General features: G+C 39.0%; 1 protein-coding gene across 1 annotated transcript in view; it reads left to right on the forward strand.

Annotated features, from left to right (window-relative positions):
* The first annotated feature begins 229 nt into the window (after nt 1–229).
* The window catches only part of LOC149249190 (syntaxin-81-like), a 281,552-nt gene continuing 265,221 nt past the window's right edge, over nt 230–16,560 (forward strand). The window contains exons 1-2 of the mRNA XM_089458646.1: nt 230–1,395; nt 2,919–3,005. Of these exons, the coding sequence (XP_089314772.1) occupies nt 2,928–3,005 (78 nt within the window). The 5' untranslated portion in view covers nt 230–1,395; nt 2,919–2,927. The remainder of the gene's footprint in view (nt 1,396–2,918; nt 3,006–16,560) is intronic.

Raw genomic sequence — 16,560 nt, forward strand, 5'->3', positions numbered from 1 at the left:
TTTTAACCTTTTTTTGTAGAACACTCAAGAAATGAGTGACTTAGTAGTGGAGTTTATGTGACAGAACAAGTAGGTTTTTTCTTACATTTTATGTTAATAAGAGGATCAAACTCACTGCGGCTTGATAGAACTGAGGGAAATGCCATTTCTATTAATCGCTGGTAGTGTTATCGGTGAATATGTAAGAGAACCTATGCAAATGTAACTTCATTTTATCTATAAAAGAAATTGTGTTTTTTCTTTTCGAGAAAAAACTCGGGTTGCAATGGGCTCAATACGGCCGGGGCAGGGGAAGAAACTGGCAGCGAAGCATAATAAATGGGCACAAGCAAGCCTAGACCAGACGTCCGGCAACGGCGCGTGAGGCAAGGGATATAACCTCAAGAACACCAAGATTCACTGCCAATGCCGCCATGCTGAAACGCATAGACCCAGAACGAACACAACCGCTTGTGACAGCAAAGATTGATTAAAAGACAATTCCAAAGTAGGATTAAAGAACATAAAAAGCAGATTAAAAGACAATGCCAAAGTAGGATTAAAGAACATAAAAAGCGAGTGATTCAACCAGGAAAGTTTTGGTTCTGACCAGCCAAAATAACATTAAAGACCTCGAGATTATGGACAAGAAGCATGTAAGTTTGTCAAAGCCACTTCCCTCATGTGAGTTTGTCAAAGCCACTTCGCTCTCGGAGCTACAGGAGGGGAATGTTACTGTATCCCACACAAGATGCGTTTCTGCAGTGTTAGATGTGCAGGGAATGTTTACGAGAGATGCAGTAGAATTGATGGGCAGAGGAGTTACACTAAGCGACAATGTCTAAATTTATCTATAATCCCATGACCTAAATCCTATGTCAGGTAACCCCATAGAGTGGATTTATTAAATTAAACCTTGATAGTGTCTCTAAAGGCGATCCTGGATCAGCTTTGTTACAAGAAACGGGACTAGGGGCATCGTTTCTAGGAGAAACCACTCTAGAAACCAGACGACACGGGAAACGTCGTCTTGTACGCCCGTTGTCGTTTTCAGTGGTCAGAAACTCGTTTTGGTGAAACGGCTAGTTTCTTACAGCAGAACATGCAAATGTTTCTTCTCTGTTTCTGGATTTCCTGTCCAAATTCATGCTAACTCCAGAAGATGCCAGTTCTGCAAGTTATTTTCCTCTTTTTAGCTGTGCAGCTGCCCATGCAAACTAGTGCTTGTGAGTCTATGACTGCCGATACGACAAGTTTTTCAACGATTTAAGCCGCAGATGAGAGCAAATTCACCACTCATTAGAGAAAGCGTAGGCACAGGTCAGATCCAACTCCCCAGCTGAGCAGCTTCACGCCCCAGCGAGTTAACTTCAGCGCCATCGTCAGTTTCTTGTGAACAGACTCCGGAGATCTTAGGTACAAACTTCAATCTTTGTTTTCATCTCCTGCATTCTGTTAATTAAGTTTTTTTTTCCCAGAGAGACTGTTAATTAAGTCAACGACAAAAGAAATATTACCCAAAACCATTTGAAAATTTGACCTGAGCATATGGTATATATAAATTTGGTCATTAAAATTGCCATATTTTAACCTTATGCCTAACATGTCAGTGAATCTGGACATTTGGTCATTAAAATTGTCATTATTTGAAATTACACAATGAGTTATGGCTTTGGGTTAGTTTTTGCTACAATGAGTTATGGGTTTGGATTATTTGATCTGAAAATATCAGGAGCTCTGTCTGAATTAAGAGTATAAAGATAAGGTGAAATTGTTTATTCAAAAGACACTATGTAAAGGCCAAGACATAAAGATCCTCACACAGGCCTATTAGCCTATTAACTATTTGTGCACCGAGTTCCATTTGAAAATCTGATTCAGGCATGGCTAATATGGTAGTAATTGAATTTGGATATTAAAATTGCCATATTAAGATTACATTAAGTTTTTTTTGCTTCCAGAGATGCTCTGTTAATAGTCAATTAGTCAATTCCCATAGAAGTTAGCGTTGTATGGATTATATTGGTTACTCACAGGATTCAGTTTTAAGAAAAAGCATTTATGTTTTCCCAGAAAAAATAGCGGAATAGAGACCCATTAGATATGGACCTCCATTATAAATGGATTATATTGGTTACGGCTATTAGCTAGCTCCAGATGGATTATATTGGTTACGGCTATAAGATAGCTCCGGATGGATTTTAAAGCAATCTTTTACCCCTCAAGAAGTTAGCTGCATGCTACATTTTGTAATTTTTCACTGGTGCAAATCAAGGTCCATATCTATTCTGATTTTCTTGCTAAGTCCTTCAGAAGAATTCAGGTTTGCTCTAGCCATTCTCTCTGTATATAGTGAAGTGGTGGATGAGTTTAGAGTAATAGCAATTCCTAATGTAACCAGTCCAACGTTTCACCTTTAGAAGTTTATACAATTTAGTGCTCTTTGTATGATTGGTAAATTATTGGATCTACAAAATTATCACTTCTTTTTTAAAACTAAATCACTATTTATAATGTTTCTTTTTCCAATTTCACAAATGGAAATATTAGATCTTTATAATTAATGCTTTGTTTTATATTATTCACTTTTAATCTTATTTTTTCTCTCTCCTTATTTCTTATAGGTGAAACCTCCAAATTCCATTTCTCGTTTAGTTTCCGTTTCTGGTAACATAGCATATCGGTATGAAAGACACATTTGTTTATTTTTCCTGTTTTGCACAATTATAGATATCTTTTGATGTCTCAAAGTAATTAATTTTACTATTATGTGCTTATAAAACCCAGACTTTGACAGGAAGATGTGTCTGTCTGGTAGTTTGAGTAAGGCAGTTTCAAGTCTTGTTGTCAGGTCTAATAATAGACTCACTTTAATCAGCAAATTTGGTGTCAACCCCATAAAATCTGCAATCCTTAATCTTGGTAAAGGTTTTTAACAGGGACAGAAAATGGCAAGAACCAGAGACAGGACTGAAGATTTCAGGGAAGCTGTTCGCATCATTGCATCGAAGCAGGGATTCGATAAGGTTATTGATCCCTCCTTTATAATAGTACCTTGCATATGCACTATTTTCTTAATTTATATCTTATGAATATTAGGGTTCCATGAGGTACCAAAGCACTGATAATTTTGGATTCTGCTCATTCTGGGTTTGCTCAACAGTGACCCTTGCATTTATCCTCGTATGCTTATTTTCAAAAGAAAACATGAAACAAGTCCATTCACAATACCACATCCAAGATTAAGAAATAGTACCAACCCTAGCCGGAATGCTATTACTTCTTGATGGATGTTGAAAATCAGAGTAGTTGCTTAATCAGTCATATTTTACTTTGTAGTTCCATTTTCAAATACCTCTGCAACCACTAATGGAGTTGTATGTTGGAGTTCAAAAAGGCAAATTCGCACATGAAGCTCTGCTTTTAGTTTATTTCCTACTGTTCCGGGGCTCAGTTTGAGAAATTGAAAATGCATAACAAATCTTAAAAGAGGATATCCTATATATGTGCGTGTTGCTCAATTATAGCTGTGCTAAATGATGTGAAGGTATTAGAATTTAGATCTCGCTGTTTGTTTATTTGGTTATAGATGCAAAGTGCTTGTGCAACACACCTGTTAACAACTTTAGTTCACCCATCCTTTTGAGGATGGGATGGACTTGAAAGCTGCAACTGACATCCAAGGATTTTTCACAAGGACCATGAGAAATGGCTCAAAAATTGATAGTCCAAAAGTCTGAAGTTTGTCCAATATGTTTAAATTTAAATAATAACTCTATATATGTAGCAGCATCAATGGTCTTAGCACAGTAAATGAAGACAGCCATCTTTGACAATTGACATGCTATTGATACCAGGTCGCAAGAAACCCATAATGAAATCCATTAAAATGGATTTCTAAAATGTAGAGATGACTAGCAAGGGCTGATTTAACCCAACTTTTCAGTTTGAAGGTTAATTGGTTGCTAAATGAATACTTGTGTTTGAAATCCTCAACATTCTTATGCACAACTGGCCAAAAAAATATCTTTGTAGCTGTGGAAGTGTCTTGTTAGGCCCAAAGTGACTCCCATGTGAAGACAATTGAGCTTCTTCAATCAATAACTCATAAGGCAGATCATTATGTAATGTCCCTCTTAGAGAGATTACCCTTGTGATGAAATTCTGAGTTAGGGTTTCACACAAATAGATGACAGAATTATATTTTGTAACAGAGTTGCAGTACTTCATTAAACTAGATAACTGTGATTGTGTGCATACATAATATAGTAAAAGTTGTAAAACATTCAGGCAATAGTTATCTCATAAGTAACCACTGTAGAAATGAGGGCCAGATTGACCAATCACAGCAGATTCACTATACTTCTCATGCAGTACAAGATCCACGGTTTTCCAGTAGGGACAACAATACAGACTAGTCATTTTAGGCATACAGCTGTAGCCACTGCTCTATTATTCAACAACAGAAGATCACAAATTTGACCAAACCTCCTATTCTTGCTGCCATGTCCAGGCCGAGGCTGCGAATATGAGTGTATTGTGTTGCCAATCAATGCTATTGCACAATCTTACTGTCTCAGTTTTCTACCCTTGACTTGCCCTTATATCATCGTGCTGCATCACCAGATACTCGCTGCGTCAGTCCTCTACTTCACTGCCCCCTTTCCAGCCTTTGCGACCTTAAAATTCAGCGTTACGCTGCCTCAGAAGGACGAAACCAGCCCTCCCTGCTTCAGGGGAGTAGAACTGAGTGCTTGCTGTCTCAGAAAGGGGGGATTCAGACCTCACTGCCTTAACAGCCCAGTCCACTGCTTCAGAAAGATAATTCCCAGCCACATGCTGCCTCATAAAAGTAGATTCGCTGCCCCAGAAAGATAATCTCCAGTCCTTGCTGCCTCAGAAAGATAAACTTCAGCCCTCGCTGCCTCAAAAGACAAACTCCAGCCAGAACTCGGCCTTGTACCAAGAAAAGTAGAGAGATTGGCAGGGTGGAATCTTTCACCACCGAAACCAATCAGAAAAAGGGGTCTTAAAACTCTCCAAGAGTCTAAGCCCAAAATCAGGAAGGGTAACAATCCATGATGATCATAATGACTGTCCTCCCTTTTCTTTTATAGATTCTCTTTGGGGCTTTTCCCTCCTAACTTCAATATTGAGTGACTAGCAAGTTTCTCTCCATTTGCCCCAAATTTAACTTTTATTATCTAATGTTGCCTAAGTAACATTAAATTATAATTTCCCCCTTTGTAAATGACTATAGCCTATGGGGTTAAATAGGCTAATACACTTTGGGCAATCAATTTGAAGAGGACATTACACATTAGGGATATAACTGATTGTGCCTAAGCCTTATATGATATGCGATCTTGAGAGTTATAATCTAATAAGGAACCTGGTTGACAACTGTTAGTTGTAAAATGGAAATGATAGGGCCAAAGTAGGAATCAGAAGGATAAAAGTCCTTTCACCAATGATAAGAATTGCACCTAACATCCAGGTTGCTAAGTGCTCGTATTGGTGGATGGTTTATAGCAGTCTATATGCAGAATTCTCTCCTTGCTTGGTAGGTATTGCCATGACTGTTTGAGCATTTGTAGTTTGTATTGAGCCTGTAGAACTCTTTGTTATAGGTTGGCTGCAAAAGTGTCTGTTGTTTCTGTTTCTTTTACCTGCAGCACAAGTGCAGCAAGAGGCAAAGAAAGCTCCCTAGAGAGAGCCTATGGGTTGATTGTAGACCAGTGCTTAGGATATCTTAAATAGAGGAGTGCTTGTAAGATGGTATGAGAGGGGTTTGCAGCACTCCAATTGTCACGAAATGAAGATGGTGGTAAGAGGGTTTGGTTCAATATGCCTTTAATGAGGGAGATTCAAGCCAACTCATGAATCCAAATGCTGGGGGTATATGGAGCAATCTCAAAGAGAAATGGTTTCTTCTTCTGGTGGCCTACACATGGAAATGAGACAGCTTGAACTAAAGTTGAAGTGGTGATGGAGAGGGGAGGAGAAGGAGGAAATCAGGTGCATAGGGCTGTAATAAACAGAGCAGTGTTGCGAAAATCGCGATAAAATCAGAAAATCGCGATTTTTTGAGTTTGGCGATATTATCGCCCGATTTTTACGCTAATTTTTTTCCACAAAAAATCGCGAAAAAAATCTTGGAGAAAAAAAAATATTATTATTATTATTATTATTATATTTTTCTTTTATTTTTCTTCGATGTTTTGATGAGGAGGAGGAGCAACCCAAGCTACCCCAATCACCAGTAGAGGACATGGTCTACCTCCTGTAGCTCTTAGTTCTTCAGCTTCTAGAGCACAACAGAGTCCACTGCCAACTCCACCGACATCTACATCTAGAGGGGTAGAGGAAATCAGTGGTATTAGACTTTAATTATTTGGTTCATTTCATTGTATATGACATTATGACTCATGATATGAGATACATTATTATATTTTTTGTTGATATTTTGAGGTTGAGTTGGGACTCGGGTGTCAGGACTTACTATTTAGGACATGATTCACTGTTATGTGTGATGTAGCACTAGAAATGATATTACACATCTTATATATTAGTTCTTTTATCATATTTAAGTGTCAATGTATTTATTTTATGTTGTAAAGGCTTTAGATATTAAAAAAATTGAAAAAAATGAATATTTTTGTATTTTACGATTTTTTCCCGATCTTTACCGATTTTTTCCCAATTTTTACGATTTTTTCCGATTTTTTCACCTCGCCGATAATATCCCGATAACAATTACTACAACATTGAAACAAACTCCTCAGCCACTGTATTTCAGCAGAAACATGAAAGAGTAAGAAGGTGGAATGACAACAATAGGGGGAGCTGATGTAAAGCTTCAGGCTACATATTAATGGGTATCAATCTCTGTTTCAATAGTTGAGGTAAGTTTGAGCCACCACAGGTACTGTAAGCTACTCACAGACACGAGTAAATCTGAAGGATGACAGGTACTGCATGCATAAAGATAACATAAGTAATTTTGTGGTCTCGCATAGGTACTCTCTTCTATTTAGCAGTGAAGACAAATCCATTTATCAACCAAAAACATGACAGCTGCCTTAACATTGTTTTAAGGAAGAAATACACAATGAAATGAAGTTACAAGAGGGAAAACTTACTGCACATCAACCATGTTTGGAATCAACAAAAGAATTTGCCATTAATCTTAAAGGTCCAATAACTAGTCCGTACATCTAGTAATGAAATCAGTGAAGCCCTCCCATGAATACGGCAAATTGAGCCCAAATCGGCCTCACAGAGATCAGCCCTCGTGGGTCTGAGAATCTCTGCAACCCCCCGGAACCAGAACCCCTACATAATATTTCTTCCCCCTTTTTATAAGAAGAGAGGGGTACTGTCATTATAGTTTACAAAAAAGATCTAAGCCCAAGCCCCAACTGTCATACTAGACTAGCTGTCTCAGCTCTGTGACAGGCTCTACTGCCCCCAAAAAGATTACAACGGGATCAAATCCCTTTCTTGAAGAAATACATAAATAAATGCACAGAGAAGGAGAATCGAGAGAGAAAGGAGGAGGTGTCCCCTTGCTGCTTCAGTGGAGGCCTCGAAAGGAGCCACGTCCCTATTGTCATAGACTCTTTTCGGCTGTTTTGAGGCGGTTCATTTATACATCAACCGACTTAAGTTAATTCTGCCATTAAAATGCCTTCGGCGCCGACTGATAGAGGCATGTTGCAGGTCGTCTTTCTTTAAATGCGCCCATAATCCTTGTAAAACGCCCAGCGGCCGACTCATCCGTCTTTCAAAGGCTTTGTGCAGTGTTATCGGCGTATCGCAGGCTTTTAACCATTTGAACAAGCGAACAGGTGGGCTGTTAAATCATTCAAATAGGTGAATCGGCGGGCGCTTTCAATTGAGTCTTAGGCCCTCTTTGTTTCAACCCCTTTTATGAATTTCCCCATAGGAACATAGGCAGAGACCGGGGGCTTTTCCTTAAAGTGCTTAAGGCCTTCAATAAACGCGTGGTGGGCCTTTTTCTTTATATCGCAATAAGTCCCTTATCAGCCGATTTCCCAGACCCGAAAATTTTATAGCTTGCCGTTTATAATATATCTCGTCTGGGACCCTTCCTCATTGCATCGCAATCACCGATAAACTCGAGACCCGATGACGCCGATCGCTGATCGTCAATAACCTGCTGACGTCATCACTGCCACGCGTCACCCTGCGAGTGGTGCCACGTGGCACTTGGAAACAGCGCTATATGACCCCTATAAATGCCAAAAATGAGTGACACGTGTCCACTTGCCACATCATCATCCATACGTGCCACGTCATCATTGACGTCAGCCAACACATCAACTTCGAGGACCAATCAAAAGCTGCCACGTGGGCCCCTGGAGGAGAGAGAAAAACGCTGACCGGGCCTTGGTTTTGCCATGATTTTCTTTGTTAATGAATTTCTCGGTCCCTCGACGATATTACATTGTATCGCAATCAGCCCCCCTGCGCAGTGTTCAAGACTTAAATCCCGTAGATTGGCCGATAAACATGGTGCCCTGACCCGCCGACGCCGATATATGATATCGACGATCAACAGATTGTAGTTTTTGCAATTGCCGATGTTCTTTACCTCATGGTCCCCACCAATACCAATATGCAATTGCAATGAACTGTCCCAAGTCCTGATTGCGATTTTTCTTCAACACTTAGCCATTTTTGGGTTTTTTGAGCTTTCTAAAGGGATTCTTCAACAGGCCCTAACTTCTGATCCAGGAACCCTTTTTTGGACTTCTATATACCACCGGAAAGCTCTTTCCGAGCACTACACACTAGAGAGGGTCCCATCTAGTTCTGATAGCTTCTGTGGCTCAAAATTTGGCATCAAACATCACTGCTATTTGGCTTCTGAAGCCATTGGTGACTGAAAAAGCAGTGAGTGACAACAGAGTCCTTGATTGGTAATCCATCGGTTGTTGTCTTTGCTTATGAACAATGCCCATGAAAAATTCGAATAATTAGCCTCTATTAAGGGTTGTATTTCAACAAGTATGAGCACTGGTGCATAAAAAAGTTCATCTTTGAGTTGTTCAATCATTCAATGGTGAGGCTCTCTTAGTTTCATACTCCTTTGTAAAACTTTTATGGCCTTTAGTAAGTTATTGACGAGAATGAGCAATATTAGAATGATGATGAGAATCTCTTGACATTGTTCACACCTACTAGGTAACCATTCTGGTCTGTATGAGCTGTAGGAGCGAGCCATTCTTAGCGAATTTTGAATCTTTTGACATTTGACTAATCCAAGATAATAATTGGACTCTTGGTGAAAAAACATTTCTTAAGTTTTTCCTTGAGATGGTGCTCTTGAAAAGATTTGGGATGTTTGAACTTCTTCCATTTGATCTTCCTAGATTTGTCTGACGACCATGGTATTATCTAGATTTTTATTGACAAATTTTCCAAGGTAGGGCCTGAAGATGTCATGGATAAATTGCATGATGGTGGTTGGAGCATTAGTGAGCCCAAGGGGATTAAAGGCTCCCTTCCTCACATGACTAAGTTCCAGGTGAAATTGATGGTAGTCAGATGACTAATCTATTTTGTAAAGGACAATAGCATCGGGGATATTTATATGGTTGTAACTTATCATAGCCCCCCTTCAACAAATGGTAGTGATTCTTCATTGCTATTGATATTATTGTATTGTTAGTTCTTTTTTAAATGTTATATTTATGTCCTTATTATGTATGTCATATTAAATTATTAGTTCATATTAGCTACAGAGCCTTTAATGTTGACATGAGCATTGTGTGGATTGTTTGCCAGCAGTCTGTATTTGCTGATTCCGACGATAAAGACCATCATTCTTTGTACATTGTTTTAGAGTGTGCAGTTCATTGCTATATTTTGTTGATAGATTGATGTAACAGTTGGTCTACATTGCACTTTATCTTCTCTGTTAATCTGAATGAGTTTTGATGAAATAAGAATGAACGGTTTAAGTACATCACAAATTTCTGATTTCATGTACGTAGATGGAAAATATGGTTACATATGGAGTCTGGGCGCTGTCAATCTTGACTGGAACATTCAGTGTCCCAACTCTGTTTGACCTCCCACAGATGTTGGCTGTTTCTCTGTATTTCATATCGTTATCCTCTTTTTCTTTCACCTTGCTTCTCTTATATGGCATCAGATTATTAGGAGGTATGGACACATTCTGGGGGAGAAAGGGAAAATGTTAAGTGAACATGTAGAGCATTTCCAATGAATATCAAAGAATGCTGAGCAAGTTCTTAAACATAGAAAATCTTGGATGGGAGACATAAAACATCAAGCATGCTCCCCGAGACAAAGCAGTCAATGCTGCTGGATCAGCTTCAAATTACATATGTCATCTAATGGTTTGCTTTGCATTAACTTATTTATTTATCAATTAACAAAGAAGTGTTTTTCGTTTTTTCAAAGGAAAAAATCACATTGTTTATTCCAAATAAGAGTGAAAAACTGTTGAATAGCTATGGTTGGTCTTCATAATTAAGGTTTTTAGCCCTCCAACTATATATGTTATGATGATGCAAATGTGTATTTCAAGTCCGACTTCAAAAGGGGAAATTTCAATTTTTGAAATTCATTTTTTTTGGCACCAAAATGATCAAGTCAGCTCTCAATAAAGAGACACCCATTCGGCCTTAGCAAACACCATAAATATACCACTCGTTCTCCTCCTCTTGGCAATTTGGATCACTCACACATTATATCTTCTGTTCATCTAAGCGAAGGAGATACAAGATAAGAAGGCCGAAGCTAACCAGACAATCCAACATTTGATTGAGTCTCTTCTTTCTCTCTGTTGTTGAAAAACTGGATGTTCTATGCTGTAACAATCACTTATTACAATTTTTATTATGCTGCAATATTAGTTAAGCAATTGTAGATAGAACATAAATCAAATGTACAATAGAAGACAACCAAAAACAAAATGAGACATAGAGAATTTAAGTCCAAATGACTAGGGCAAAACCCACAAGGGGAAAACCCAACCTGATTTTTCTTCTATTAGATATCAATTGTTCAACAGACATACAAAGTACAATGAGAGATCAAGAGAATGAGTAAGTTCACTCAAATTTGAACAAGCTGTAGCATGGAGATCACTAGTAGTAGAAACTGATACAAACATTGAATCAACCTTCAAGTTCTGCTCTTAGTACTTACTCTCCAAGTCTCTCTCATAATCTTCTTCAAATCTTTCCAACTCTCCCTGTCAAGTTCAAATCCTTCTTTCACAATGCACAAGTAGTGAGGAGATGAGAAGATATGAGATACATATATAGACGGGGCAACAAATTCTGGTCATAATGAAGGAGTAATATGCATGCCTTGAGGAAGAGTAACATATGCCAGTTAGGGGAGTGTAACTCATGCCATTAAGGAGGTATGCATGCCTTTGTAACTTATGCCATTAAGGAGGCAATGTAACATATGCATTAAAGAGTGCATAACATGAATCTTTTATGACGTGCTTTAATGAGTGTGTAAGAGGAATATGCCATGCTTTTAATGAGTGCGTAAGAGAGAGTGTAACATATCCATTAAGTGAGAGAAAGAGTAACATATACATTAATTGAGGGGAGTTACATATGACATGATTGAGTGACTTGAATTTCTTTTTAATAATAATATAATAATATCATAAAGAGGATAATAATAATAATAATAATATTAATGATTAAGTTGAGATTGAACTATTAGGATTGATTAATGATAAGTTAAGTGATTTTCCATCAACTATACTTGATTACTAATTGATGCAAGGTAGTTGATTAATTTTGGAAAGTCATGCTTGAAATGATAGACATGACTTGCTATTTTTGGAAAGTCACTCTAGAATTGTTAGAAATGACATTTTATGCAAGGAAATTCACCCCTTAGCTACCAGTTTTCAACACTCCCTCTCAGCGAGGGAGGAATTTCTTTCTCAAACAGGGATCTCTACCTTGGAACAATGATATTTCAATCTAATGAAGAAGAATCATCATAGGGGAGATTCATCCATCATCCCATATTCATTTGGGGGGATTACCACTTGCCAACATATGACAAGGATCTCACACAACCAAGTCTGATCTCTGCTTGGGGGAATTACCACTTGTCAAGGATCACACACAAACAAGTCTCTGCTTGAGGGGATTACCACTTGACAAGGATCACGCTCAACCAAGTCTTTGCTTGAGGGGATTATTGCTTGACAAGGATCACGCACAACGAAGTCTCATCTTTGCTTGGGGGGTTACCACTTGTCAATGATCACACAGAACCAAGTCTTTGCCTGGGGGGATTACCACTTGACAAGGATCACGCACAACCAAGTCTCATCTCTGTTATCCATGATTGCCCCCTCCAGGAAGGGTCACATCTGTCAGTCCAAGCTGCTCTCTGAAAACCAAGAACTTCCCTTTCGGCAAAGGCTTAGTAAGAATGTCAGCTATTTGATCATCATTAGCAATATAATGGAGCTTCATTGTTCCTCTCTGCACCATATCCAGGATATAGTGATATTTGATCTCAATGTGCCTCGACTTGTCATGGAACACAAGATTTCCAACAAGTTGAATCCCACTCTTATCGTCAGAATAAATTACTTTCGTATTCAATACATGCTCAAACAACTCTCCAAAGAGCTTTGTTAGCCATATTGCCTCACAACTAGCCATGCTAGCAACAATGTACTCAACTTCCGCCATTCTAAGGGCTACAGACTTTTGCTTTCTGCTCATCTAAGATATCATGGCAGATCCCAAGTTGAAGTAACACCTGGATGTGCTTTTTCTATCAATAGAGTTACTAGCCCAATCAACATCAGAGTATCCATGTAGTCTTACATCTTCGACAATATATTTCAATCCAAGATTGATGGTCCCATGCATGTATCTCAATACATGCTTTGCAACAATCTAGTGTGCATGTGATGGCTTAATCATATATTGGCTCATAGTATTGACTGCAAAACATATGTTCAGTCTAGTGTTCACTAAGAACATCAGTGCCTCAATCAGTTGTCGATACTTAGATGGATTAGTTAAATCAGGTTCTGTAACTTCACCACATAACTTTTTGAAATTCATTTCCATTGGTGTGTTCATGGACTTACATTCTGTCATACCAAATCTTTCCAGAAGCTTGACAACACATTTTCCTTGAGAAAGGAAAATCTCACTAGGTCTTTGTCGTACATCTAAGTCGAGAAAGTAGTGCATCAAATGAAGATCTTACATTTCAAATTCAAAAGCTAACTCCCTCTTCACTGGAGGATAAGAGGTTCTCCACCTGTCAAGAATAAGTCATCAACATATAATACCAAAATCAAAGGCATATCTGGGACCGTCTTGAACTAGAGATTTGGATCAACATTGCTTCTTGGGGCTTGCTTTAATCCATAGAGAGCTTTCTTTAGTCTACACACATGAGTTTTCCTGTCATGCACTTCAAAGCCTTGTGGTTGCTCCACAAATACTTCTTCCTTGAGGAAGCCATGTAGAAAAGCAGTTTTCACATCCATTTGGTGACGAGTCCAGCCCTGGCTAGCAGCTAAAGCCACAATAGGTTGGATGATAGTATATCGAGCAACAAGTGCAAAAATCTCATCATAGTCTACTCCCTGTTTTTGAGAGAAAACTCTAGCCACAAATCTAGCTTTATATTTTTCAATACTACCATCTACACCATGTTTAATTTTGAACAACCATTTAGAAGTCACAACATACTCACCTTGAGGTCTTGGAACTACTTCCCATACATCATTATGTATTATGGACTCATATTCTTTGGCCATTGCATCTTTCCATACTTGATTTTTCAGGGCTTCTTCAAAAGTACTTTGTTCAACTTGAATAATGTTGCTCATGGCTACAATGTATCCCTGGAACAAACATGGTTTCTTGCTTTTTCTGAAGGTTCCTCTGGGGCCAACATGTTTATCAATATCTTGAAGAGTGTCTGGAAGCCATAGTGGCCTCTTTCTAGCAAGGGGATCACATGGAGCAGGATTCAAGAGGTCAATGGGCTCCTTGGGTTCATCGGCAAGATCAGTTTCAGCTTCAGGATTTTATTGTATTTCAAATACATCATCTTGTCTATCAACATTAGCAGGAGGAAGAGGAGTGTCTCTTGCCTTTCCAAGAGTCGCATCATCATCAAATGTTACATCCCTACTAAACTCTATATTTCTTGACCAGGTACATATATTTCTAACCTTCAGAATTCTCACAATAACCAACAAACGTACATATCTTACCTGAAGCTTACAACTTGTTCCTCTTTTCTTTTGGCACATGGAAGTAGACAAGACAACCAAAGATCCTCAGGTGCCCAACCTTAGGCTTTTCACCAGTGAAGACTTCTTCAGGAGTCTTGTTGTTTAGGGCATGATGAAGATATCATTTTGGACATAAATAACTGTGTTAGCAACTTCTCCCGATAATTTCTGATCATGCAACATAGCGTTGACTGCGTCCATGATAGTTCTACTATTTATTTTGGCCACACCGTTTTGTTCTGGGTTATATGGTACAGTGGTCTATTTCCTAATTTTGAATTCTTTGCAGAAGTCAGTGAAATCATTGGAAGTGTACTCTCCTCCATTGTCAGATTTGAAGATTTTGATCTGTTTTCTAGTTTGTTTTCCTACTAGAGCTTTGTTGTCTTTAAACATGTTAAATGTTTGACTTTTATTTTTCAAAAAATAAATCCATGTCTTGTGAGAAAAATCATCTACAAAGATACAAGTAGCCACTAAGAGAAGTTATAGGAATAGGTCCTGTTAGCCTCGCTGGCAAAAGACCTAAAAATGGATCCATATATGCTCTTAAAGTCTCAAAATTTGCTTAAAATCATGCTAGTGGATCCAAAAATGCTCTTGAAATCTTCAAGATTTGCTCTAGACCATCCAAAGGTCAAAATTAACGCAAGAGGAGAGCCCTTGGAAGGGTGGAAATACACTATCGGGAGGCAAAAATGCTTGAAAACCATGAAAAAACCAAAATCGCAGGCTTAAACATTGAAAGAACAGCAGCCGTTAGATTTGGCCGATCAACAACCCAGATCTAAGTGGCTAATCGCAATCGGCGCTGCAGAGAGGACGACTTAAGGATGGGCGCAAGACACCGCCGATCAGCGATCTCCGATGATTGGATCGGCGGGTCGCATCGGCGAGGTATCGATAATTAAAGTAAAGGCCCTGGGCATGAGCGATAAGCGATTGCGATCAGATCGCATCGCTATATCGCAGCGGAGCAGCACCAAGGAGTGGGGCCTATGCGCAGGTATATGGGCAATGCGATAACCGGACCCGATGGTTATATACGGGACATTTGATAATATTTCAGGTTTGCGGGTGGGTCGGTTTTAATGCATTTTCAATGTATTTCGAAATACAAAGAGGAACTTGGTAGCGTTGATAGCGATGAAGCCCAGACCCGAAAGGGTCCGGGAAGTAAAATATATATTATTTGAGATCCGCACAAAGTCCGGTTTTAATGCATTTTCAATATATTTTCATTATATAACGAAAGACAGAAGGGAGCACAGGGTTTGCGCCGATAGCGACGAGTCCCGGACCCGAAAGGGGTCGGGAACGAAATCTATATTATTTCAGGTCCGCCTAAGGCCAATTTTCGTGTGTTTTTACAAATTTCAGGATACGAGGAAAATATAAAGGGACCAGGTCACCCGCAATAGGCGACAACGACCCAAAGGGCGGACTCGATAGGGGAATAAACCATTTTTGAGGACTTTTGAAGTCCGAAAAGGACAGAGAGGGGAGAGATTTCTCAATATTGCTGTGTTTTCTGTTTAAAACAGAAACAATCATTGTTTTCGGCAGAAGTCTACAATATGACAGCGTTGTTTTGTGTTAACCGAAAGCATGCATTGTTAAACATTTGAAAGGGCCACAGCACGCGCAACCCATCCAAACCGACAAAGAGGCCAAGAAGCAGCACAACGCAACACAGCACATGCAGCTGTCCAAAACAAACAGAAATATCAAAGGCCACAACGCAGCTCATCAAAACAAACATCATGGGGCATCTCTGGCACGAGAGAGCTCCTAGACAGCGCATCAAACTACCTGAAGGTGGTTATTCCTCTGTTAGAAGGAGAAAACCTCCGAGCCATGCTTGCCTAGTCAGGGCATCAGTCAGTTAACAGGACAGATAAGACAGATTAAGACTCCGAGCCTAGAGAGCTTAGGAGCATTGTAAAAGGCCTATAAAAGGCTGAAAGCTAAATGTAACGGGGGTTCAACTTTTGGAGATCGTTGCTACTCTGTTCCTTCAAGCTTCTTATCTTCATTCTAGCAATATAAGCTTCTTTTGCTGTTATATGTTCAATGTCCATTTTCTTTGTTGTTCTATGCTTGCACTTGAAAAGGTTATTCATGTTTTTTGCTATGTCTAATACCAGATAATTGTCATGTTATCTCTTCATTGATAAATTAAATTTGCAAGTCTCATTTACTTCCTGTAGTTGGTCATTCATATGAGTTTATGTATGCAATCTACTGGTACAGTCAGTATTCTCCATCTATCCATT

The sequence above is a fragment of the Pinus tabuliformis genome, chromosome 7, assembly GCF_031772625.1.
Source record: "Pinus tabuliformis cultivar Carrire ecotype Pingquan chromosome 7, CPIR1, whole genome shotgun sequence".
Classification (NCBI taxonomy): Eukaryota; Viridiplantae; Streptophyta; class Pinopsida; order Pinales; family Pinaceae; genus Pinus; species Pinus tabuliformis.